Source organism: Poecile atricapillus, chromosome 26, assembly GCF_030490865.1.
Source record: "Poecile atricapillus isolate bPoeAtr1 chromosome 26, bPoeAtr1.hap1, whole genome shotgun sequence".
NCBI classification, from domain to species: Eukaryota; Metazoa; Chordata; class Aves; order Passeriformes; family Paridae; genus Poecile; species Poecile atricapillus.
In genome coordinates, this window is record NC_081274.1 from 2158192 (window position 1) to 2185316 (window position 27125).

Here is a 27125-nt window from a genome sequence, read left to right on the forward strand (position 1 = left end):
GCGGCCGGGAATTAGGATAAAAAGGAGGCTGCGCCCTCCAAGAATTTGAGAGACCCCAGGGGAATGCCCCATGGCCTCTCCCTTTATTCGAATAAAGAAAAAGGACTCCTCTGTCTCCTTTTTGGACATAAACCTCTGGTGTTTGTGGATTAATTTTCCTGACAGAGGCTTGGTTCTGCAGAGGAGAGGCAAGAAGGACAAAATGCACGCCTTTTTGATGCAGGGCATGCCCTGAAGGTGCATGGCCTGCCTGCCCCTCCCATTGGAGCACCATGCTCCATCTCCTGCCGCTGCTCAGTGGCTTTTCACCAGTCCAGGGGTTTGTAGGTATTATTTGCAACAGCAACTAATAAAATAAGACTTGCTTTGCAATTTTGTGCACGGGCATCTTCCAGCACCCATGATGTTCTTGGCAACGAGGATGGGATACCCAGAGCACAAAAACCCATGGTGTTTTGAGCACGTGTGAGTGAAAAATGGACGCATGTTTGAGAGTGGGTAAGCGAACAGGGACAGGGTTTGGGCAGTGGAGTGTATGGTTGTGTAATATATGTTGGTATAATTTGTGTTTTATTGTACACATATAAAATCATGTATAAAAGCATGTTTTATGTAAAACAAAAACCACAAGCAACTTAAGATTTCAAAAGCAGCTGCTGGAAAACCAGGAATTTGCAAGAGAATGACCCAGCAATTAAGATAACACTGAGAAGAGCTGGGTCCACCCAAGCAAGATAAGCGCTCTAACGACTCGGTGATTAACGCCTGATACCGACCTGATCTGATTCTCCAGGACCATACATCTCAATGTCGGTTTCCCAAAAAAACCTACACAGACTAAAAAGAAAACTCACCACGATTCTACATCTCAAAGCCTGCTTCCCGAAAAACCACTCAAACTTCATCTTCTTCTCAGAAAACTTGTTATAAATTTGTATTGTGATATTGGCTTTCGCAGATGAATATTATATGTTAAATACATTTTAGCTATGTATGTACTTTTTTCTTGTTAACAAGTTTTAAGCTTAAAAGAATTTCCTAGGTACAATGCAAGGAAACCCCAGAGGGCAAGGACAGTTGAGCCAAAGCTGCTTATCAGGAGAACAATAGAGCCCAAACTGTTATCAGCAGAAGATATGAAGGCCAGCTGCCCTCAAAAAGAAGGATGAGAGGCCCAGATGGTTATCACCAAGTGACCATTTGCAAAAGAAAGGAAACCAAACTTCAAATAATGCTGACCAGCTAGAATAATGATGACCAGCAAGAAATATGCTGAACAACAGAAAATAAAAAAATTGTGGAAAAGCATGATCTAAGAAGGCGGAACCAGGGAGGGGACATGTTTGAATATGCATAAAATCCTCACAGCAGGGGGGGATAAAAAGAGTATTCCCAAGATACCAGGAGTGTTCCTGGCAACCCGCCAGGGCACCCGGCCGTTTTAACCCTTTGCTTTATTTCTTTTGTCTCCTAATTGTCTTTTTGTTTATATTAAATTCTTTTTTATAATTTATTAAGTGAATCTCGTTTTTAAGAATAGGGCTGAAGAAACATTTCCAAATGCCATCCTGGGAAAGGAAAGGACGCGAAACAGCGCTGGGGAAGAGCGTCCCTCGCACAGCCCTCAGAGCTGCCACCATGCACAAGATGGCGGCCGGGGCTGAGGCGGTGCCACCATGCACAAGATGGCGGCCGGGGCTGAGGCGGTGCCACCGTGCACAAGATGCCGGGCGGGGCTGAGGCGGTGCCACTGTTGCCCGATCCGAAGAAAACACAAACAACCGAAGTCGTTTATGCGGTGCTTTATTGAGGGCCCGGGAGCCTGTGGACTAGCGTCCAAAGACAGAGCCCCATTTCACAGAAAAATCACAGGGTTTTTATATGTTTTCTACATGATTTCTTCATCATCACAAACTTTCACTACTTGGTACGATTATCTCTTTAACCTTTAAATTCTGCCAACAGGTACATTCCTTAGATTATCTCCTAGTTACACTGCTTACATTGCAATATCTGCTATACAGTTCATCTGCAGGTTACATGCGGCCTACCAAGCCTTAGCATGACTACTACTAATGTCAACTAATGCTAACTGTTAACGTTTGCTACTATCTTAATATTGCATTTTATTGAATTAAATGGCAACAATTTCCCCCCTTTTGAGCATTCTTCAATCTTCTGCAAGAATGCTCAACTCTTAGTCTTCGTGGGTTCTCTCAAATGCTGGATTATCTTGCCCAACGACATCTTCATATTTCGGGGGAGGTCGGCGTCTTTCATTGAGACGTATCTCATTGGTTCTTGCCAAGGCTTTTATCACTCTTCTGGTGCGTCTTGTTTCTTTTTCGATGACTCCTAGAACACACTTATAAACTAACCAAATGATTAGTAACAAGACGGCAAATAACAGAATATACTGTATCACTGACGAAACCCATCCAGAAACCTGAAGTCCTAAAGACTCAAATATTGCTCCGATCCAATTATGTTGTGCTTCTTTTTCAATTTCTTTTGTTTTGGATTCAATCGCTTCCAATTGAGAAATGTCTTTTTCTACTTCAATGGTCACGTTTGGAATATGGATGCAGCAATGGTCAATTTTCCTTTTTAGATACTGACACACCCCATGCTCTTTTAACAATAGCATATCTAGTGCCATCCTGTTTTGTAAGGTCATTCGGGATGTGGCTTGTAATTGCAGATTCATGTCTTTAAATCCTTTCTTAGTGGCTGCTGCCAATCTCTCGGTTTGCCCTAGCAATTTGTATAGCATTTCTCTGTTCCTATAGGAAGCTATAGGTGCAAATAGTGATTCTAAAGCCCACCCAAATTTAACTCCACCATCAGGTTCATGCCATTCATCTTCTAATTCAGCAAATTCATCTACTTCTCTTTTCTTTCGTTTCGATTTTAATTTCGATTGTTTCCAAAGGGGGCAGAGGGTCGGGACTCCCAGAGTGATTTGTGTCACAGGCCCATCTATAGGAATGTGCGTAGTCCATTGTCCATGTCCCATTACCCAGACTAAATTCCCTGGACTTTTGACAGTAGTAACTCTACAACTTACCGCACGTCTGATTCCACTGCTTCCGGGTGCTTCTCCTGTAATTGTATGATTAAATTTTTTACATTCACATCCCCACTTGAGTAGTACTCTAAGAGGAGCCAGGCTAATTTGATTTTCAGGGGTATCACATGTAATAACTTTAGTACAATTCCAATTTTCCTTTCTGTGCATCCTTATCCCAAACTGTGACAATATTTGCTTCTGGATAATCAGGACCTTTCTTCCAGGTTGCCTGTATATTCCGGACTTCAGTTTTCTGGTCATTCATTACAGAACAGGTCAGGTTCACATCCATTCTCTCCATAACACCAACCACTGGTTTGGTAACTGCAACTACAATAGAGCTGTTAACAAGAATGGGTTTCGTTATTACCAATAACAATACAATCAAGAGGTCTGCTTTAATCAAGAGGGCTACTTTTTGCGAAGTATCACCCGTGTTGGAGAGACTATTTGAGTCTCCCATTGTACAGGGACTTTCTTGACTCGGGTGTAGTGGATCCATGAGTCGATTCCTTCGACCTTTACTGCAGTGTAGGTTGTCAGGATCACTTGGCGGGGCCCGTCCCATGTCTCCTTCAAAGGGTGGGTGGACCAATTCTTCACATAGACTTGGTCTCCTGGTTGAATGTCATGCACCGGATTTTCCAGTGGTAAAGGTCGGTTCCACTGCAAGGTTCCCCTTAAAGCATTAAGAGTTTTGTTTAGCGACATGACATAACCAAATATTGTCTGATCACCCTGCACGTGCAAATCTCCTTTCATCACATTTGCATGGTACGGTTTCCCATATAGAATTTCATATGGACTGACACCCACTCGCTCCCTGGGTTTGATTCTGATTCTGAGCAATGCCAATGGCAGTGCCTGTGGCCACTGTATTTTTGCCTCTTGGCAAATTTTCTTGATTTGTCCCTTAATTGTTTGATTCATCCGCTCTACCTGGCCACTTGACTGAGGTCGCCAAGGGGTGTGTAAGTCCCAAGATATACCTAACATCTTGGCCACCTCTTGTACTATTCCTGCTACAAAGTGTGGGCCTCTATCTGATGACAGTCCTAGCGGTACCCCAAATCTTGGAATGATTTCTTTCAACAGTGTTTTGACTACTTCCTTTGCCTGATTGGTTCGACAAGGAAAGGCTTCAGGCCATCCTGAGAAAGTGCATACATACACTAAAAGATACTTGAAGTTCTGTGCTTTTGGTAATTCTGAAAAATCTACTTGCCAGTAGTCTCCTGGTTCTGGTCCCACTTGTAATTTCCCCAACTGGATCTGCTTCCTAACTATTGGATTATTCTTCAAACAAGTGGGACACATGGCATTCACCCGTTTTGCCAATGTTAACATCTGGTTAGAAATTACTTCTCTTTTTAGAAATTTTACCAATGCTTCTGCTCCCCAATGGCATTTATTATGTTCGGTTTCTAAAATGGCTCTCATGATTCGGGTGGGGATCACAACTTGTCCCATGGCTGTTACATACCATCCAGTTGCATTCTTCTGTGCTCTCAGCAGTGATGCTAGTTTTTCATCATCCGGGGAGTACTTCGGTTCTTGAGCCAAATGTGGAGTTACAGGACTCACCTTAGTGGGTATCAGGGCCATTTGGGTCCACACTTCTCTGGCCACTTCTCGTGCTGTAACATCAGCCAATCTGTTTCCTCGATATATTTTTCCTTCTTCCTTCTGGTGACCTCTCACATGCATTATTGCAACCTTTTCAGGTCGGTGTACTGCATCTAGCAAGGCTAGAATTTCAGTTCTATATTTGATGGTAGTTCCCTGAGAGTTCAATAACCCTCGTTCTTTCCACAAGGCACCATGAATGTGTACAACCCCGAAAGCATATTTAGAATCAGTCCAAATATTCACTTTCTTCCCGGAACTTAATATTAGGGCTCTAGTGAGTCCAATGATCTCAGCTCGCTGAGCTGACGTTCCAGGGACCAAGGCCTTTGCTTCCACTACAGTGGCAACTGTTACCACTGCATATCCCGCATACCTGGTACCGTTTTCTACGTAGCTGGACCCGTCGGTAAACAGTTCCCAATCCGGGTCTTCCATTGGAACGTCTTTCAAATCCATTCGGCTGGCATACACTTGTTCAATCACCTCCATGCAGTCATGTGCTAACTCTCCTTCTTCCTGCTCACTGCGGAGAAATTCTGCTGGGTTAACATGATTAGTCACTTTTAGATCCACATCATCTTGTTCTCTCAGGATTGCTTGGTATTGCAGCATCCTGCTGGATGAAAGCCAGTGACCCCCCTTTTGTTCCAGGACCGCCAGTACCATGTGAGGTACAAATACCTCTATTTTCCTGCCCAAAGTTAATTTCCTGGCTTCCTGGATGAGGATCACTGTGGCCGTAACTGCCCGCAAGCATGACGGCCAGCCAGCACTTACCGTGTCTAGTTGTTTCGAAAAATACCCTACCGGGCGTTTCCATGAACCAAGTCTCTGAGCTAGCACTCCCAGTGCCAGTTTCTGTCTTTCATTTACATACAACTGAAAGTCTTTATTTAAATCGGGAAGGCCTAATGCCGGAGCTTCTCTCAAGGCTTGTTTCAAGTCTTCAAAGGCCTTTTTCCTCTGTCGATCCCAGCTCAACTGCGGTTCCTTCAGAGCTTCATATAATGGTTTAGCTAGAAGTCCAAAATTCAGAATCCACAGCCTGCACCATCCTACCATTCCCAGAAAAGACCTTAGTTCCTGATGGTTCCTGGGAAGGGGAATAGCACAAATAGCTTCCACTCGATTGACTCCCAATCGTCTCTGACCTTGGGTGATCTCACATCCCAAGTATATTACACTCTCCTTTATCAGCTGTGCCTTTTCTTTTGACACTCGGTAGCCAGCCTGGCCCAACATATTCAACAGAGCAATAGTCAATTTCAGGCACAATCCTTTTTCTGCTGTTGCCAAAAAGATATCATCCACATACTGGAGAACAACATAAGAGGAGGGTAACTCTCTTACCTCAGCAGTTTTCCACTCTTCTAATTCCTTTGCTAATTGATTTCCAAATATTGTAGGGCTGTTTTTGAATCCTTGCGGCAGTCGAGACCAGGTGAGCTGTCTCTTCCTTCCAGTGTCAGGATTTTCCCATTCAAATGCGAAATATTTCCTACTCTCCAATGCCAGAGGGATGCAGAAGAAAGCATCTTTCAAATCAATAACAGAGAACCATTTAAATTTTTCTGACACAGATGTTAATAGAGTATATGGATTGGCAACCACTGGGTGAATGTCTTTGACAATATTATTAATTGCCCTTAAATCTTGCACTAGCCGATACTTACCATTCGGTTTCCTAACTGGAAAAATAGGAGTGTTAAAATCTGATTCGCATTCCTGCAAAATTCCCTGTACTAAAAACTGAGTTATCAAAGGAGCGACACCCTGTTTAGCTTCTAATTTGATTGGGTATTGTTTTATTCTCACTGGCTGAGCACCTTCTTTTAATTCTACTACCACCGGCTGGGCAGCTTTTGATTTCCCCGGGTTCCCCGACTCCCATACCCAAGGTACCACAGCGTGATCTACTTCAATAGGAATAGGAGAAGGATCAATTTCTTTTATTACAAACAATTTAGCAATTTCTTCTCCCGGAACCTCTAATTTTACTCTCCCATTTTCAAATATAATTCTGACATTTAAGGATGACAACAAATCTCGGCCAAGCAATGGCTTGGGGCAATTAGGCATATACAAAAACTGATGGTCTAATTCTTTTCCTCCAAATCTCAAATTTAATGGTTGTAAGAAGGGTCTTTCTTCTAATTGTCCCGTTGCCCCCACCACCTGTATGGTAGTATCACTAATAGGTCCCAACCTTTTGTTTAGAACTGAATGTGTTGCCCCCGTATCCACAATAAATTCTTGTTCTTTCCCATCAATATCAATCCTGACCTTTAAGTCCTGGTCTAGTCAGCTTTGATTCTGATAATTCCCTAACACAAATGCTTGGGCACCACCTTCCGGAGTCACGGGGTAACCTGTTGATCCATTCACTGGCATTCCTCCCAGTCCAGCTTTCACTGGGCACTCATTTTTCCAATGTCCTATCTGACGACAGAACGCGCATTGATTGGGAGCAATCCCTCCTTGCTGGGGACCAGGAGGGGCCATCCCCCGTCCCCCGAAATTGACATTCTGGAATCCTGCCCTGCCACATCCAGAGCTACAACCGCGCCCAAAACCACCTCTGCCTCTTCCTCTATTACCGGCTTGCTGCATTATAGCTAATAGATTTGCCTGCTGTTTCTTGGCCGTTTCTTTTTCTCTGTTATTATAAACCTTCCAAGCCACTTCTAGTATTTTATCTAAGTCCCGAGTATCCTGACCCTCTAATTTTTGCAGTTTCTTACGTATATCTTCCTGTGCCTGACCCAAAAAGATTAAAGCAAGCTGCAACTTTCCTGCTTCACTGTCGATATCCAAATCAGTGAAGCGACTAGCAGTCTCCTTAAGGCGTTCTAAAAATGCCGAAGGAGATTCATTCTTATCCTGCTTGACCGAATACAACTTCGACCAATTTAGTGTTTTAGGCATCCCGGTCCTGATTCCGTCCACCAACAACTCCTGGTAAGCCCTGATAGATTCCATCCCTTCAGCCTTTTCCGGGTCCCATCCCGGATCATCACTCGGAACCAAGTCATCCACGGTTTCCCCGACTCGATACAGTCTAATCATTTCCCGAGCACGCTCTTTCATGGCCCGCAACACCATCCCTTTCTCAGTAGAATCCATTAGGGTATCTAATAAAACCTGCATGTCATTCCAGTCCGGGTTCTGAGTTCTAACAATCATCTTAACCACCCGTGCCACTCTTTCAGGATTCTCACGGTAATTTCCTGCTGACTGCTTCCAAATCACCAAATCTCCTGGGGAGAAGGGTACTTTCACAAGCACTTTCTCTTTCTGGGGTCCCACCGCTTGCCTTAAAGGGGCGATTAACTGGGGTCCCCCATGATTTTTACGTCCCTGTCTAGTTCGTGCTGCGAGGGGAGTATTTCGCGGGGAAGGGATTGGAAGACGTATAGCAACCTTTTTAGCATTCCCTGGTGCCACTGTAATGTTTGTCGCCTCCTCATCCTCCCCATCCTCCTCCTCCGAACTACTTTCAGGTAACGGCGGATACAACGAGGGACGAAGTGAGGCAGAAGGGAGGGGTGAAACGGTAGGAAGGGGTGAAGCAGAAGGGAGGGGTGCAGTGGAAGGCGCGCCTGGTGACACCAGAAAAGACAAATCTTCTTCTGTCCGGGATTTTAAAGCTAAACACCGCACACATTTAGATTCCTTTTTACAGCACCTCTCCCCCCCGCACTCGGATTCTTTCATCTCCAGTACCATTATTCCGCACTCGGTTTGCCACTCCTTTTTACGACGCAGTAAATGGAACAAGTCTAAATACTGTATTTCATCCCATTTTTCACTGTCCTCCAAATAGCGCATTAACGAATTTATGGTGTCAAAGTCCACAGTACCATTCTCTGGCCATGACGGCCCTTCTCGCTTATATTCAGGCCACCAATGATTACAATAATCAATCATTTTATCTTTACTCATCTCCTGGAAAAACCCTTCACTTTTCCACCTCTTCAGTAAACATCCCAGAGGGGTGTTTTCTGGGATACCTTTATCAGATTGAACCATAGACTTATCTGACTGAACCATAAACTTAAGTGCCTTAAATGCCATTTTAAACCTTACAGCCGTACAAAAACTCGGTAACCAATAGCAACAACCAATATGCAGCAATATACGAAATAATAAAAACCACAATCAATACTGACAGCCCAACAAAATCTATCATACCACACACTCACACACAATCTCTCCAATACTGAGGTAGTTTCACTTTTAGCAGCAACAACTTACAGACACCTAAACAATAATTCAACACCACACTCTCATATCAACCAACAAGCAGCAATATACAAAACCACAATCAATATTTACAGTTTAACAAATTTTAAGCAAACCACATACAGTGACAAAAGAGACTTAATACCAGATAAATACCAGACCAATCCCACTTGCCGCTACCCGATGCCGCGAGGGGCAAGTGCCGGACCTGCGCAGCTTTCGCCGCGTCTGACAGCCGGCGCCTAGGCTCCCCAGACCACCCAGACGTCTTAGCCCAACCCTGCGAGGATCGCAGCCTCGTCTTACGAGCAGGCACCCAAACCAGAACCAGAAAATAAAGCACCTTCGGGCTTACCTTTCGCAGTCGTCCGCCAGGTGCGGGGGCCGGGCACGAACCGATGACTCCCCGAGAATCACTCGGTGCCGGCGTGGAGTGGATCAGAACGCGAACCGCCCCAGTCACCTTCGGAGTCCTGCCGCGGTCGCCAGAAAACTGTTGCCCGATCCGAAGAAAACACAAACAACCGAAGTCGTTTATGCGGTGCTTTATTGAGGGCCCGGGAGCCTGTGGACTAGCGTCCAAAGACAGAGCCCCATTTCACAGAAAAATCACAGGGTTTTTATATGTTTTCTACATGATTTCTTCATCATCACAAACTTTCACTACTTGGTACGATTATCTCTTTAACCTTTAAATTCTGCCAACAGGTACATTCCTTAGATTATCTCCTAGTTACACTGCTTACATTGCAATATCTGCTATACAGTTCATCTGCAGGTTACATGCGGCCTACCAAGCCTTAGCATGACTACTACTAATGTCAACTAATGCTAACTGTTAACGTTTGCTACTATCTTAATATTGCATTTTATTGAATTAAATGGCAACACCACCGTGCACAAGATGCCGGCCGGGGCTGAGGCGGTGCCACCATGCACAAGATGGCGGCCGGGGCTGAGGCGGTGCCACCATGCACAAGATGCCGGCCGGGGCTGAGGCGGTGCCTCTCAGAGCGCTCTGCAGCCTCTGCCAGCCCAGCCCCAGCCCCGGAGCAGCGCAGGGCGGGCAGAGCCCCCTTCCAGCCGTCTGCTTCAATGGACATTGACAGACACCCGGGCCACGGACACAGGCTGACACCTTTGCTCTGTGCACACAAACACGAACCAGACACTTGGGAACCTCGGCTGGCAGCATTTGCAGGGGAAAATACAAAGAAACTCCAGGCTTTGAATGTTTTCAAATAGAATATTTCATTTGCCAATAAAAGGACCAAAAGCAGAAAGGGCCATCCCAGCCTGTTTCTTCCATGCAGGAATAGTGTCACAGTGACTGTGAGCTGATGAAGACGGAGATGGGATTTAATCCAAAGCAGATTGTGCAGTGGGTGCTCACCTGTGATATGTATCCCTCACAGTACCTATTTATTTGGAACACTAGGAAGATTATGAGCCTGGGCAAGATGTTAACCCTTTCAATACACAGATGAGACCTACAAACCTTGTTCATCTCTCCAGAGACAGAAAAGGACAGAGTAACAACACGCAATAAAACATCATAAAAACATCAAAGTCAGTAAAAAAAGAAGTCAAACATTAGATCGAAAAGTAATGAAAAAATGGTAATTGAAACAAAAATATTCTTTTAGTAAAAACATAGAAATAAACAATGATGTAGTAAAATATCTCCTTTAATTCATGAAAAAAAAAATAAAGTATTCAAACTGTAAATCTAAACAAAAGCATCCATTAATGAAACCAAACAAATGTTAAAGTAACTGTAATCCCATAAAAAGTTTGAACAGAAAAAAAAAACAAAACAATAAAATGGCCGTTGCCCCCAGGGAGAGAAAAAAGAAAACTTCTGTTTCCCAAGACACAAAAACAAACAAAGCAAAACATTTGCCTTCAAACAACTCATCCTTAAAATAACACCCCATGAATTCATAACCCATAGACACACCTCTAGGAGGGCTGTAAAAATGAGAAAAATGTCACAATAGAAAAATTTTTTCCCAGATGGCTGCTCTTTGTAAAAATAAAAAAACACAAAAAACCTGTTTCTTGTAAAAAAGTCTCCATGATTCAACAAGAAAAAACTACTCTCCCTACAAAAACTAATAAAAAACTATTGTGTAATGAATATTGTTTAAACATCCCAAGTTCTATCTCTATGCTGTCAGTTTAAAAAAAAAAAAAGTTATTCAGGAGAGGAAAGGCGTTCTGAAAGTCTTATTCTGGTTTCTTATTTATTGTAGTCCTGTTAATAAAGTTTCTTTATTCCTTGTAAGTTTTAAGCCTGTTTTGCCCTTCTCCTGATCCATATCTCACAGTGAGAAATGAGTAAGTGCCCTGGAGATTTCAGCCAGCGCTAAACCCACCACATTATTTAGTGCTTTAGCCAAAAAACTCAAATTAGCGAATCTAAGGCACTGCACCAGGCTGAAGCTGAGGATCCCCAGCCAAGCTCAGAGGGAGGAGAACACAGCATTTGTGGGATCCTTTCCAGTCTGACTTGCTTTAGCTGCACCCTGGGGGAGGAGAGAGCAGGAGAAGGGTTGGCTGAGTCCTCTCCCCTCTGCCTTGCCCTTCTCTGCTGGATCCTCAGTTCATCCCACACCCACCCCAAGACTCCATCCCCATCCTACTGGTGCTGACGGGATTAAAGGAGGTAAAGAGGAGACTAAAACAGATAGAGAGGAGAGAAAAAGAGAAGTTTAAATGCAGCTTAAATATGAAAGAAATGCATATGTTAGTGACTGCTGAGAGTTCAAAGGGAGCTGAAGGGTTTGTGAAGGGACAGGAGCCCGTGAAGGGCTCAGGAGCTGCTGCTGCTGCCGGGAGGGAGGAAATGCACCAATGGCTCCCAGCAGAGTCTGTGCTTTGAGGCTCTTTCCCAAACAGCTGCAGGAGGGAAAGCAGCTGAGTTTGGAGGAAGAGTTTTCTGCTGAGGTTTCCTGTTTGGAGCTGTCACAAGCTTGAGCTGCTCAAGGGAAAGGCGGCTCTGCTTCCAGCAGGGCCCAACTGCACGGGAGCACAACTTGGTTCCCTGGCCCTGAGCCAACGGGCAGCAGCAGCTTCTGTTCCCTCCTGGCTCTTGTGTCATTTCCAGCAGCACAAGACACACCAAGAAAAGCTCCTCCAGAACAGGCCATGATCAACACAACCTGATTTCATTGCATGAAGGAGCTCTGACAGTCCCACAGGCTCAGGTTTGTTTGTCAGTGAACAGAGCAGGGAAAAGCACAGACACATTCCCTGCACAGGGAATTCACAGGAGGAAAGTGCAGGGCTGGAGGATGTGCTTGGATACAACGTTCCCACGGCAGTTTTGGGGATAAAATCGTCAGCAGAGAGAAAAGAAAAAGTCCTACCAAGGGTGGGCTGGGGAGGGCTGGTGCTTCCCGGGAGGCTCCTGAAGCTCAAGAGGACAAAGCCCAGACCTTGTCCAAGCTCCGAGCTGGGTCTGAGCCAGAAACCAGGGGGTGGCAGAGCCATTGCTGCTGAAGGGCTTCAGATTGCCAAAGCTAAAGTGTCCAGTATCAAGGAACAACTTGAGGTTACAGAAGTCCCAGTGCCCACGTTCCATCCCCTCATTTCAAGCTGACAGCGGAGCTCCACTTGCGACTCTGCTTTTTAATAATGAATGTAAAAATTCAACAAAATTCCCTTAGAAAGACCCCATGAAGGTTCACACTGTGAGAGCTCACTCGAGGCAGCCCCAACTCCTGCCCTGGTTCAGTCCCTGTCAAGCCCACTGTGCTTTCCAGCTGCTTTGCTCCAGCTCCTCCCAAATCACCATGAATTCCACTGAACTGAAACAAATCCAAATCCTCGTGGGTCGAGACAAGGGCAGGGAGAGGCCCACCCCAAACCACTCTGGGAATAATCCCAGAGCCCTCAGCATTCCATCTGCCCATCCCCGGGGCCTCCCAGTGGCTCCCATGGCTCTCCCAGTCCATCCCAGCCTCTCCCACTCCATCCCAGTCACTCCCAGTGACCCCGCTTCTCCATCTCGCTCCTCCGTGGATCTGCCGCTCCTCAGCCAATCAGAGCGCGTCTCTCTGATGACTCATCAGTTGCCGGGCAGATCCACAGAGCCGAGAGCCCCGCGCTGGACTCGGCCTTCCAGTGCCGCGCACTTCATTCCCAGTCCCTCCCAGTGCCACCACAGTCCCTCCCAGTGCCACCACAGTCCCGCCCAGTGCCACCACAGTCCCGCCCAGTGCCACCACAGTCCCGCCCAGTGCCACCACAGTCCCACCCACTCCTTTTTAGCCCATTCCCAGTCTCTTCCGAGTTCATTCCCACTCCACTCCCAGACGTCCACGCACTCTTCCAGTGTCCCAGTATCCACTCTCATCTCCTTCAGTGCCACCCCAGTCCCTCCCAGTCCATTCCCAGTCCCTCTCAATGCCACACCACTCCTCTCCACTCTCTCCCAGGGCCCCCAGCGTGTCCATCTCGCTGGTGGCCTCCAGCTCCCAGCCCGGTCCCGGCCGCCTGCTCTGCTCCCTGATGGATTTCTCCCCTGCCCACATCCAGCTGAGCTGCTCCCAGGGCCAGCAGCAGCTCTCGGGCCACGTGCTGACCACTGCCGTGCTCCCCAGCGGGGACTGGAGCCAGCAGCTCCTGGTGCTGCTGGAAACCGCCCCCGGCAATGCGGGCTCAGCTCCAGCTGCCAGGTGGAGCACGTCAGCCTGGAGCACCCCCTGAGCCGGCACTGGGGCACGGCCCGGCCCCCACAGCGCCGGGGGCAGCGGGGGAGGCACTGGGGGGGCCCAGAGGGGGATTGGGGTGTGCTGGGAGGAACTGGGAGGGAGTTTCAGATAGACTGGTTTAAACTGCGGAGAGGGGTTAGGGGGTCAAGAATGGCTGGGAAGGGGTTTGAAGGATGTTGGGGAGGGTGGGATGAGGTTCTGGGGGTGCTGGTGGACAATGGGAGGGAGTTTGGGGGTGCTGGGTGTCACTGGGAGGGATTTGAGTGAGCCTGGAGGAGCTGGAAGGAGATTGGGCAGTGGAAAGCAGGGATTGGGATGAGGTTGGTTGTGCTGGGAAGAGACTGGGAGGAGTCTTGATGAGTCCTGGTGGTGCTGGAAGGGACTGGGAGAGGGTTTGGGGGTCCTGGGGCAGTGGGGGGAAATTGGGAGGGGGCTGTGGGATCCTGAGAGGAACAGGAGGGGCTCTGGTGTGTCCTGGGGAGGCTGGGAAGAGACTGGCAGTGATTTACCAAAACAGTGATATTGATCCAGTATCAACATCAATCTGTTAATGGACAAAAAACCTCTCCAACAGTTTAAAGTTACAAAGTGGATGTTTAATCCCAGCACTGGGCGAGTGCGGGAGTCACCCCTTAATACACATTGCAAGTTGACAAAAGATTCCAGTGTCTATTTATTTACAAAAGTCTTCAATTTCCAAAATACTAATACATACTCATAATGCTAACACTTCCCATTCCCCACTTTGGATTAAAATGCACTGTAATCAGTTTAAAATGTCATTACACCTGCGTGGTTGGCTCCCTAATTTGAGGAGGGGGTCGTTTTGGTGCGGAGTGGTCATCAAGAGATGAAGGAAAACCGCCCTTCCTCACTCTCACCTTTCTACCTTTACAATGGTTGATATTACAAATGACATTTGGTACAACTCCAGTTTCCTCCCTTGTGACTTTGAAATGGGTTTCCAGATGTAAGGTCTGTGATCTTCCTGAACCCGTTGATCAGTTTCTCTTTTCTCATTATAAGCACAGCTGAACAAACATACAATGACAAGAAATTTTTTACCTCAGTCCCAAGTTGATTATCTCAAATCCTGCTTCTCACTTAATCATTAACTCTGACTAGTTCCAGCAAGGCCTGTCTCTAGCTGAGATCTCCAAATTTTCTAAAATTCTTAATTTTTTAAAATTAATTACTCCAAAGGAGGTTTCAGAGGGTCCTGGGTGGGCTGGGGGAGACTGGGAGGGTGCTTGGAGGGGCTTGGGGTGTCTGTGAGAGGTTTTGTGGGTCCTGACCCCTGCAGACCCTCCAGGGATGCTGTCAAACGCTGCCCACAGCAAGAGGCTGATGGGGATTGGAGTCTCTGTGTTGGGCTTCGTCTTCCTGGCACTGGGGCTCGGCTTCTGCCTGCGCAGGAACATGAGGGGGGGTCCCGGGGGTCGTGTCCTCCCCCCCACACAGAGCGTGTGTGCTCCCCTCGGGCCCCCCAAGCCCGGTGTCACCCCCTTTTCTCTCCCCACACAGCTCCTGAGGCAGCAGGAAAAGGTTCTCTAGGATTGAAAGTCAACAAATCCACTCTCCTTAAGGAATTCCCATTGTTGGTCTGTGTCCCAATGCATGGTCCTGCCCTGGCGTTCACCCAGGTGCCCACAGGGAGCCAGGAAGATGTGGAGCCTCCCAGCCAGGTGTCTTCCCAACACGGATCACCAGGACCACGGATCACCAGGGCTCTGCCCAACGGGGGTCACTGGGGATCATCCAATGCCGATCCTCCCATGGGGGATGGAGCTGGAGCAGCGCACGAAGCTCTTCCCACACTCGGGGCACTCGCAGGGCTTCCCTTACTGGTGCCTCCGTTGGTGTTGGGTCAAGTGAGAGCTCCTGGAGAAGCTCTTTCCACACTGGGGACACTCGTAGGGCCTCTCCCCACTGTGGATGCGCCGGTGGACCGTGAGGTGGCCGTTCTGCTTGAAGCCCTTCCCACAGTCGGGGCAGCGGAAGGGCCTCTCCTCTGTGTGAATCCGCTCATGTCTGAGGACATGGGTGCTGGTCCGAAACCTCTTCCCACACTCGGGACACTCGTAGGGCCTCTCCCCAGTGTGGATGCGCTGGTGTTTTCTCAGGGTGGAGCTCAGACCAAATCTCTTCCCACATTTCAAGCAGGTGTAGGGCCGTTCCCTGGTGTGGATCACCTGGTGTGTCATCAGGTGAGAGATATCTCTGAAGCTCTTTCCACATTTCCCACACTCATAGGGCCGCTCACCAGCGTGGATCATCTGGTGACTCCTCAGGTTGGAGCTCTGGCTGAAGCTCTTTCCACATTTCCCACACTCATAGGGTCGTTCCCCTGTGTGGATCCTCTGGTGATTCCTCAGGCTGGATCTCTGGCTGAAGCTCTTCCCACATTCCCCACACTCGTAGGGCTTTTCCCCAGTGTGGATCCTCTGGTGCTGGATCAGGTCAGAGCTCCTTCTGAAGCCCTTCCCACATTCCAAGCACTTGTGGGGCTTCTCCCCCAGCTCTGAGCTCTGGCTGGATCTCTGGCCGTGTTCCTGGCACTGGGGGGATTTTTCCTCCTCGCAGCTCCCTGGGCTGGGTTTGCAGCCCCTCCTTGTGCAGCATCTCCAGGGCTTTTCCTCCTCCTCTTCCATCTGGACACAGTTTGGGAATGAAAAATCCTGATTAGGAGGAAAAAAAGAGAGGAGAGCACCTTGGGCTGAGGGTTCCTCCTTGCCCAAGTTCATCTCAGAAAGTCATTGGGCATCTTGTGTCTTTAACAAACCAAAACACCAAGATTCAGCCCAAACACCCACCAAACATCAAAACACTGATCAAAAACTACCCAAACACCAAAATCAGGCAAAACTCCCTCCAAAACAGAAAGATTTAGCCCCTGAAAAAGACAAAGCACCAACATTTAGCCCAATAAAGCTCAGAAAGACCAAGATTCAGCCCTGTGAAAAGTGCGGATCTCGCTCCTCAGTCACCTACTGAATGTGGACAGGGCAACACTCCTGGGATTGCCCATACAGGGACGGTGGAACCTTGTGCTGCTTCCTCCTCCTGCTCCTCCTCCCCCTCCTGGGTCCCAACTCTTCCTCACACTCCTCTTCCTCCTCCTCCTGCACAATCCCACCTTCTCCTCTCATGTGCATCTTTGACCATTTTTGTCTTCAACCCTGCTTCTCCTTCCCTTCTCCTCCTGCCCCCAGGCCCAGCACCCACTGCCGCCTCCCTCTTCCCTCCCAGTCCCACAGCATCCCACCGCAGGGGCACGGATGGAGCTGGGCCAGCTCGGCCTGGGGCAGCGCTGGGCTCTCGGCCGCTTCCGCCCGCACTCGCTCCCCACTGCAGCCGCTCCCGCCACCACAGCGCGGGGGGGCCCGGCCTTGGCGCTCCCCCCTCCCACCTCCCCAAATTCCCCTCAAGGGGGGCGCCAAGGCCCGGGGGGGAGGGGCGCAGCTGGGCTCCAGCTGGGGAACGCTGGCAGCTGCGGCTCTGCCTGGACACTGATGAGTCATCAGCGCCGCTCTGATTGCCTCAGCCCTGCCTGAGCCCTGCGCCTGCACCAAGGGGGGACACCCTGCTCCAGGGGGGATGGCCCCAAAACGGGGGAACCCCAGCAAAGGAACAACAACAAAGGCTCTTTACAAACTGATCCCGTCAACCTCATTGCACATAGGGCCAGGGACGTGGACATAAGGAAGGGACAGGAGGAACCATGAGCTGCAGAAAATGTTATTAATTGATGACACAGACTGCTGCTCAGCCAAGGTCCTGCTAAATTCATGAACTTCCAGAAGAACAACAAAGACTTAACACAGCCATCAATATCGTTGGCTAAACAAAAGTGGGGTGCATATTAAGGGGGTATGAAAGAGGTGCAATGGGAAGTCTGTACCTCTCCAGTACTTCAGCCAATGGGGAAAGGGAGAGGGAGATGTGGCCAAGAAAATTAGGATGAAAAGGAGGCTCTGTCTGCCAACAACTGGAGAAATCTCATTAGAAATGTCCCAGGGCCTCATCCTTTTTTATGAATGAAATTACTGTTACAGGACTCCTCTGTCTTCCTTGTGGACAGAAACCTCTGGGGATGTCAATTTTTCCACACACCTTGGGGCTCCTCCGCAATTCCTTCCACTGTCCGGGCCGGCGGGCACTGAGTGCAGCTGAAGGTGCCTCACCCAGTTTGGGGGATCGGCTCCCTCGGCTGGCGGCGGCACCGGGGATTGATTGGGTACCCGAGAGTGAGCAGGAGACAGACGAGTGACAGATCAGGGGGGCTCTCAAGAGTCAGCAGGGAGAGAGCACTGAAAATCTCAGCAGTGACTCCAGTGGCATCTTCGGGGAGTAAACATGGCAGGGCACCCAGGGAGGGGACAAAAGGGAAAGCCAGAATGGGGTCCCAGCAAAAGGGATGAGGATCCCAAAATATCTCTCAAGGGTCCCTTGGGAGCATGTGGAGGTCGTTTGCACATTCTCCCAGAGCTAACTAGGGACATGGACACCCAGCGGGGCAATAAGGGAAGTCCAGAAGGGATTTAGACCACAGGGGATGGATGGTGTTGGTGTGCTGGGAAGGGATTGGCTGAAGGGGAGTGTGCAGCAATGTGCTTAAGGCAAGAAGCAGCAGGAGCAATCTATGGGGTAAGAAACAGGATGATGGAAAAGAGGAGGAAGAGAAAAAAATACTGAGGATTGGGATGTTTTTCAGAAGGGTCTTCTCCTCAGAATTTGCCAGCTGACTCAGATCCTTTGTATCCCAGTTTTCCAGGACAGGAAAAGAAGGAGGTCAGGATTTCAGGGGGTTTCTCTGAGCTGGGAGCAGCAGGAGCGGGCGCAGAGCTGCGGCACCGGGAGCACGGGCTGGGGGCCTGTGGGGAGCTGTGGGGCCGGGCCGGGGCTGTGGGGCAGCCGGGGCTCAGCGCCGGGCGCTGCCTGACCCCAGCACCCCCCGGGCAGGGCCGGCAGTGGCCCCCGGCCCCCAGGAGGCTGCGGGACGCCCCGGCCGCTGCCCGGCCCCGTGGAGCTGCCGGCCCTGCCCGCCGGGGGGGCCGCCTTTGGACACTGCGGCAGGACAGGGACCGGCTCTGGGATACGGGCTGGGGAGGGGAGCCTCAGCACAGCCAGCACCAGGAAGGAACAGCTCAGAAATGAGGATTAGACCTGCAAGGATCCACATGATCTTGAAAGCATTTTGTGCTGGGTCCCTGGAGAAAGGAAGGATTTTGCAGAAAGCTCAGCAGCTGCCACACGATGAGCACCCACAGGCACTGAGGGGGGCTGCAGCAGGGCCACAAGAAGCCCCTGCAGCACTTGCTCACAAAGGCTCAGCAGCTGAATGCAGCAAGGGATGAGCAAAAGGCCAAGCTGAAGGCAAAGGCCATGGCACACTTCCTACAGCCCCTGAGGGATCAAGCCCAGGGCCCAAGGGGGCCCCAGCACCCAGGGGACACCCTCGGCCACAAGCACCTGGCACAGGCATTGCCCTCCTGGCCAGGGGACAGCCCACCCAAACAGCCCCTGGCAAGGAATCAGCCTTCCAGCTGCAGGGCACAAGGACACTGCAAGCACAGACAGGAGCACCCTCAGCACCAGCAAGTCCAGCCCTTGATGGACACGGATTCTTAGCGCTGTCACAGCTCCCATTCCACCAGGGACCCACCACACTGCAGCCCTTGGGAACATCCAGGGTGGCTCTGGATCCAGAGGAGACCTTTCCTGATGGACACAGAGGCCTCTCCATCCACTCAGAATCTTAGACCTAAGGAAGGAAAATTATTAAGGAATATTTTAATTAAGGCACTAAGTGGGAAAGATGAGTGGAAATGTTTTATTCAGCCACTATTAGCAGATGTGGGACATGGGTTTGAAATGCAGGAGCTTTTATTTGCTCACAATTGTGATTATAATTTACTGGGAAGGGATTTGATGGCTAAATTGAGAATGCAAATTAATATTGCAAAAGGTGATACAGAGGCTGGTTCTGTTGTACCTCTGTGTCAAATGTCTGGCAGAGCCTAGGCTGAAGTGAACCCACAAGTGTGGGCAGCCCCAGGGAAATTGGCAAAATTAGATATGGAGCCTCTCCAAACTTCCCTGAAGCAACCAGGACAAGAGGTGTCGAAAAGCAATCCCCTGTTCCAAGGGAGGGAAGGAAGGGCTCACAGCCTGTCTGTGAGTCCTGCTCAAGGCACGGCTTGGGGAGCCAGGGATGGCTCCCTAGAATGCTCCTATCCTGCCAAACAAGAAATCCAATGGAATCCACAGAATGCTGCAGGACCCAAGAAGAAGAAATGAGATGATGAAACTGAGGCACCCCACACTCTCAGATCCTTACACCATCCTGAACCAGGGGCCCTCCTCACACTGCTGCCATTCAGAACTTGATGCAAAAGATGCTTTCTGGGGATCTGCCCACTCCCAGAGGATGCAAACACAATTCTGCCTTGGGCTGGCAACAAGAGGTAGAAGGGAAAATGCTCAAGACATGGACGGTCCTTCTGCAGGGATGCACGGAAGCACCGGCCTGATTGGGGCAAGCCTTGCAGGAAATATCAAAGGAATTGACCTCACCCCCAGGGACTGGCTTAATGCAGGATGTGGATGGCTTGATCCAGTCAGGAGGACAAGGAGAAGAGGTAGAGGAAGTCTCTGTGAAATGGCTTCATTTGCAGGCAAAAAAGCAGCTTTGAGTATCTGACAGAAAAGTTCAAATAGTGGAGAAAATGTTTAAATATTTGAGACCTATTTTGACTGAAGGCTTGTGGTATATTGACCCTGAGAGGGTCCAGGGAATCTCAGAAATAACATTTCCCAGGACTAAAATGGAGATGAAATTATTCTTATCATTAACAGGGAATTGCAGGAGCTGGATTGAGGATTCTCTCTTCTAGCCACGACACTGTGTGACTTTTTTACTCCCAGATATTCTCAATGTTACGGGGTGGACATAAGAAAGAGAAAAAAACTTAACAAAATGAAAAAAATAAAATAATTGATGCCCCAGCCATGGCTCTTCCAGACTCAGAAATCTGAATTGCAAGGGAATATTAAACAGGCCAGCCCTGAGCCTGCACTGAAGGCAACGCAGCAGCAGCCAGGGCTCCCCAGCGGGGGAAGCCCCTGGGCCTGCCCACAGATCCTCTGCTCAAATCCTCGGCCTGGCCACCCTCCTTTGCCATCTCCAGCCACTGCGGGACAATCCTTGCTCTCACTCTTGCAGCTTCAGCCCTTTCTGTGCCTGCCCTCGCCACAGCTGCTGGGGAAGGCACCGGGACAATTCCACTCTGCCTCTCAATTACACTCACACTCTGCCCTGCCCAGGATTAGCTGCTGGCAGAACAGACCAACTTTAAAATGGCTTAAAAACTTATTTCTCTCGTCACACTAGGTTTGCCTTTGCCTTGGGGAAAGGAATTTTAATGTTTCTTTTCCACCACTCAGCAGAGATGTGTTTAACATCTCAACAGACTGCATAAAGGTAACAATTGAAAATTTTAAATCAGCTGGGAATGGGAGGATATAAGGTGTCTAAAGAAAAGGCACAAATTTCCCAGCAGACTGTGATTTACCTGGGGTGTGAAATCTCACAAGGACAGTGTAAGCTGGGTACTAATCGTATTCAAGCCATTTGTGCCATTCCAGAACCCCAGAACCTACATGAGCTGTGAGATTTCCTTGGGATGACAGAGCGGTGCCGCCTGTGGATCATGGACTATGGACTAATTGCAGAGCCCCTGTATGAAGCCCAGAAGACACAACCGCTTACCTGGGGCAGACCACAGAAGGAGGCCTTCCTCAGACTGAAGGAGGCATTGACAACAGCTCAGGTGTTAGGATTGCCTGATCTATCCAAAGATTTTCAGCTGTTTGTGCATGAAAGATCACACCCAGCACTGGGAGTGCTGACCCAACATTTGGGAAGCTGGAAAAGGCTGGTAGGCTGCTTTTCCAAACAACTTGACCACGTGAGTGCCGGATGGCCTTCATGCCTGCGGGCAGTTGCAGCCACTGTGATGCTGATCCAAGAAGCCAGGAAACTCATGATGGGGAGACACACAGATGTCTATGTGCCACACATGGTGACCACTGTTTTAGAACAAAAGGGGGGCCATTGGCTATCTCCAAGCAGGATGATGAAATTCCAGTTAATCCCAACTTTGCAGGATGATGTCACACTAAAGACAGCTAACCTTTTGAATCCAGCTTTCTTCCTTACTAGCAAACACATCTGCCCAACCAAAACTGGTTGCTTTAACCAGGGCATTAGAGATGAGTGAAGGGAACAAAGTAAATATCTGAACTGATTCAAAACATGCTTTTGGAGTGGTGCATGTACACAGGGCACTGTGGAAAGAAAGAGGACTGCTGTCTTCTCAAGGCACACACATTAAACATCAAGATGCAGTCCTGCAATTAATAAAAGCAGTATAAAAGCCTGAGCAAGTAGCAATCATGCACTGCAAAGCTCACCAATCAGGAAGCTCCAAAATTCATGAGGGAAATCAGAAAGCAGACTGGACAGCCCAACAAACTGCTCGAGAAGTACAAATTGCAATGGCATTGATACCTTTAAAAACTAATGTATCTCAATTCAATTTACCCCCAGAACCAAAATGTTCAATAAAAGATGTGAAATTGGGATGCTCACTGAATGCACAGAAGAATTCAGAAGGGTGGTATGTGACTACACAGGGACAAGTAGTGGTACCCCCCTCGATAATGACAGAAGTTCTACAAATTAAACATAACAAATGTCATTGGAGTGCAGAGGCACTGGTGAAATTGTTAAAACAAAGTTTAATTTCAGTACAGATGTCAACAATGGCAAAATCAGTAATGTCAAAATGTGAAATTTGCTTAAAGAACAATCCAGTGGCTAGACGACAGGCACAATTAGGGAAAATTCGGGTAGGAGTAGAACCAGGAGATTATTGGCAAGTAGATTTTGTAGAATTACCAAGAACACGAGAATACAAATATCTATTAGTAGGGGTTGACACATTTTCAGGATGGCCAGAAGCTCTTCCCTGTTGCACAAATCAAGCAAAAGAGACAGTCAAGTGGTTACTGCAAGAAATCATTCCAAGATTTGGGGTGCCTCTAGGAATATCATCAGATAGGGGCCCACATTTCACAGCCACAGTAGTGAGGGAGGTGAGTAGGTTACTGGGAATAGCTTGGCATCTCCATACACCATGGAGACCCCAATCCAGTGGACAGGTGGAGAGGATGAATCAGACATTGAAGAGGCAAATCAGAAAAATATGCCAAGAGGCTAAATTGCAGCAGCCACAAGCTTTACCAATAGCACTGCTGAGGATTCAGATAAAGCCTAGAAGCGGGATGTCAGTCAGTCCTTATGAGATATTGGATGGGAAACCATATGAATCCCCTCAACCTAATCCAAATGTACATGTTACAGGGAAGCAAGAGGTGTAGAATTATGTTCTGTCTCTTGGAAAAGCTCGAGCTCGACTTCGGAGCACCCTTGTGTGGAACAGGCCGCTGACTCTTGAGAATCCAGTTCATGACATCCCCCCGGGAGATGAAGTGTACGTTAAAAGCTGGAAGGAAGAACCATTAAAAGAAAGGTGGAATGGACCCTATCAGGTACTGTTAACTACCTTGACAGCAGTCAAAGGAGCTGGACTGGATCCCTGCATACATTACACCAGAGTGAAGAAGGTTTCCCCTGCACTGTGGACTGCACAAACTGTAGGGCCAACAAAGCTGCAGATAAAGCGGGTTTGATTGTTTCAAATGTGTAGGTTGCTAGTGACTGTAATGGTGATTATTTTATGGCCTTCACTGCCATCAGTTGGAATCACTGTTACCTTGGGATGTGAAATACAAAAGGATCAGCTGACAACTCTTCGTTTTAGAATGAAGAGGGATGTGGGGGTGCAGCCAGAAACACAAGTGATAAAAGTCTCTAATACTATTCAGACAGAAAATGGGATGATTGCATTAATGAAAGATTTTGCCAACATGCAAAACACCAGCAAAATAACTGCCTGTCTGCCAATACCAAAGGCAGCAGGAGACCCAATAAATTGGGGAATTATAACATCAAAATTTCCTGAAATACAAAAGAATAAAAATGAAAATGTGAGCTGTGTATTGCAAATAGATTACGAGTACCAAAATAAGACAGTGTTTGAAAATGCTGTGAAGCCAAAGTATTCATCTACATGGGATTGTCATGAAAATGGAGGAAAGTATGAACCAAAACTAGGCTGGGATGGGGGATTAGGGAATTATGGATGGTGTTATGAAAAGATAGCAAAGGTCATTAAAGAAAAGATTTCAGTATCAAAGTGGAAGTGTGAAGGACAGGAAGGAAAAGATCGGGCTGAAGCTTGGGACAGTGCATGGTCAGTGAGTGTGCTTCAGAAATTCCAATCTATGGCAGATAGCCCTTGGTGCATTAAGTGGGAAGGCTCTGAAAATGAAACAGATCCAGGGGTATGGAACACTGCAACCAGTAGTAGAATGGAGGCAGACAAAGTGAATTGGTGGGTATGGAACAAAACTTAGGACTGTACTTATAAAATAAAACAAATACTTATAATAAAATATATTTATTATGAAATAAAACAAATACTTATAAATAAAACAAATGCCACCACTAGTGGTAGCTCTGCAAATTGGATGTGCCTGCAGAGGAATCAAACATAAACAAGGGGAAATAAATGACAAGATAGGACAAGTGATCCAAAAGGTAATATGGAGCACAAGTACAATTCAGAGTCCAGGCCAATTTGGATGGGCAGCAAGTGATGGCACCTGGACAACACATTTGCCTGTAGGTGAAAAAGTAAAAGAGATTACTTTAGGCCTCCCCACCTTATGCCCAACTTGGAAAAGGTCCCCATTCAAGGGAGAGCATGAACTTCTGCAAATAAGGAGAAGATAAGAATTTCAGGAAAACAAAGCTGAAGATGAAGAAAGATGGCAGGAAACCTCCACCAGTGTAAAATTTGAGTGGGCGCTGGAATCCTTGTTTGGTCCAATAGCAAATTATAACAATAGAAAGATCTTGTACAAACTTACAGGTCAGGTAGAAAGATTGGCAAGAGTTACCAAAGAGGGATTTAGAGAGCAAAATGTACAATTACAAGCCACGACTAAAATGACCCTGCAAAACAGATTGGCTTTAGATATGTTATTGTTGAATGAAGACGGAGTATGCGGGTACCTAAAAGGACAAATTGATCACTTGTTGCTATATTTTATATATTAGTAAAGGCCTGTATGCACAAACCAGCCTTTGAAATAAGTCATGATATTAAGAGCTAAAGTCCTTGAAACCTTCATGCTGAAGAGAGAGTAAAGCAAAACAATATCCCTGTGTGTAAGAGAAAAAATGTAAACTGTGTGTGTTAGCCAATAGTAACTTGCTCTGCCTGCAGACCCTGTAGAACCCTATAAAAGTGTGCTAAAGATAGAAATAAAGTGGCATTCACAATTACTTCTGTGAAGACCGGTGAAGAGCTGGCGGTCTCTCAATAATCACTGCTGCATCCACATCCCAAATGGAACTGCAGATGTAGAACACAACATTAGCCCATTAAAACAAAAAGAACATGAAGCACAGAAAGAGAGGGAAGATCTAACAACAAGTTGATTAGATAAAATTTTTGAAGGGTTGGGATGGAATGTGAGCTCCTGGATCAAATCTATTCTTGAGAGTCTGATAATCCTACTAATTGTGTTCTTAGAAATCTGGTTAATCTGTGCAGTTCTGAAAGGAGAGATAAAGAAAAGAGTATCCTGGAACCAGAAGATAATAAAGGCACTGACACAGGACAGAGATCGACATCCACATTTGTCATCTCCAAGTCCTCCATAGTGTAACAACGCTTACGACAACTGTGGATTCCAAGATGAACATCAAGTATAATCTCAGAAAAAGGACTGTATATAGTGAAAGCATTACACTTATTATAGTAAAGTGAAATACTTTCAAAGGGGGGAAATATGTTACTATGGGGTTAAATGTTTCTGAAAATGTTTCTTAAAATCATGTAGAGGTAGGCCACAAGAATGCTTGGTATTAGGGATGGTCTAGCAAGCTGAAATGTTTACGGTAACGGGAACTGGTACTTGGGGTCTCCAAGATACCCACCCAGAGATAAGATTCGGACATGTTCGTGCAAGGATGAGCTAACTCTCATGAAGCAATATGGACAAAGTTAATGAAGCAATATTAATGAAACAATATTGATAAGGTTGTTACAGTGATTACTGCTACAGCTGAAATTGTAGAAATATGTGCACTTTGGACAAAGACAACGGAACTAGATTTGGGTTGCTGATACCTCTAGTTCCCCCACGCTTCAATAAAACACCTGCATACAGTCAATCTACAATTATGTGTTTTCCTGAATGCTAACGAAGACAGATCAAAAACTTCCAAAACACCAAAAATCTGATATCCCCCCAAAATACAAAGATTCTGCCCCCACAAAAAAACAAAACACCAACGTTTAGACCAATAAAGCTCAGAAACTCCAAGATTCAGCCCCGTGAAAATCGTGGATCTCCCTGCCCGGGCACTCGCTGCATGGGGGGGTGAGGGGGGCAATGAGGCCGGGCCGGAGCAGGGGGTGCCTGAGAGAGGCCCCGAGCCCGGGGGAAGCCCCTGCAGAGCCATGGAAGTGGCTCCTGGCCGGACTCGGGGATCCCCCTGGCGATCCCCGCTGGAGCAGCCTGGTCCTGAGGGACTCTGGCCCCTGGCAGGGACCCCAGGCTGCAGCAGGACAAGGATTCCTGTCCCTCAGGGGGAGGCACTGACATGACCTGACTGTGACCCCCATCCCTGTGCCTCTGGGCGGGGAGGGGGACGGAGAGGGGCACAAAGTTAAGCCCGGGAAGGAGGGACAGCTGGGGGGAAGATGGATTTCCGGAGGAATTACTTCTCATTTTCTTGCTCTGACATGTTGGATAATAAATTCAATTAATTTCCCCAAATCAGGTGTGCTGTGCCCGTGACCAAGGATTGAACTGTCCCCACCCTCATCCAGACCCCCGAGCCTTTCCTTGTGTGTTCTGCTCCCCGCCCGGGACAGGAAGGAGAGTCACAGAGTTTTGGCCTCGCTCCGGCATAGCCCTGCTCCATCCCGGACTCACCCCCAGCTCGCAGCGCCCTCAGCTCCCGGGCACCCCGAGCTCCCGGCGCTTCAGCGCAGCGGCGCTTCCTTGGCCTCCTGCCCGGGCCGGGCCCAGCGCCGGGGCCGCTCCTCAGCCCCGGCTGCCGAGAAATGGCGGAGCTCACCCCAAGGAGAGTCCGTGCCGTGTGCAGAGCCCGCCGCTGGCTGCGATTGGCTGCTTCTGCCGTCACTCGTGGCTCTGGCGCGCGCTGATTGGGCAGAGCGGGGACAAGCCCGGCCCCGCTGGCGCCCCCAGGGCGGCCGTGGGGCAGGAGAGTCGCCATTGCCGGAGCGTCTGTGCGGGCCCGG

The 27125-nt window shown here is 48.1% G+C and overlaps 1 protein-coding gene and 1 pseudogene across 3 annotated transcripts; one reads left to right on the forward strand and one right to left on the reverse strand.

Annotated features, from left to right (window-relative positions):
* Positions 1–27125, forward strand: part of LOC131588506 (zinc finger protein 850-like) — a 398523-nt pseudogene that overhangs the window by 143187 nt on the left and 228211 nt on the right.
* Positions 15251–26913, reverse strand: LOC131588572 (zinc finger protein 239-like). Of its 3 annotated transcripts, none has more exons than XM_058857521.1 (2): positions 26797–26913; positions 15251–16310 (listed from the first exon to the last, which is right to left on the reverse strand). In XM_058857521.1, the coding sequence occupies exon 2, from the start codon at positions 16308–16310 to the stop codon at positions 15501–15503; it is 810 nt and encodes a 269-aa protein (XP_058713504.1). In that variant the 5' UTR covers positions 26797–26913; the 3' UTR covers positions 15251–15500. The 3 variants fall into 3 exon arrangements, with proteins under 3 accessions (XP_058713504.1, XP_058713503.1, XP_058713502.1); XM_058857520.1 differs by having other exon boundaries at positions 15251–16337; positions 26797–26911; XM_058857519.1 differs by having other exon boundaries at positions 15251–16430; positions 26797–26909.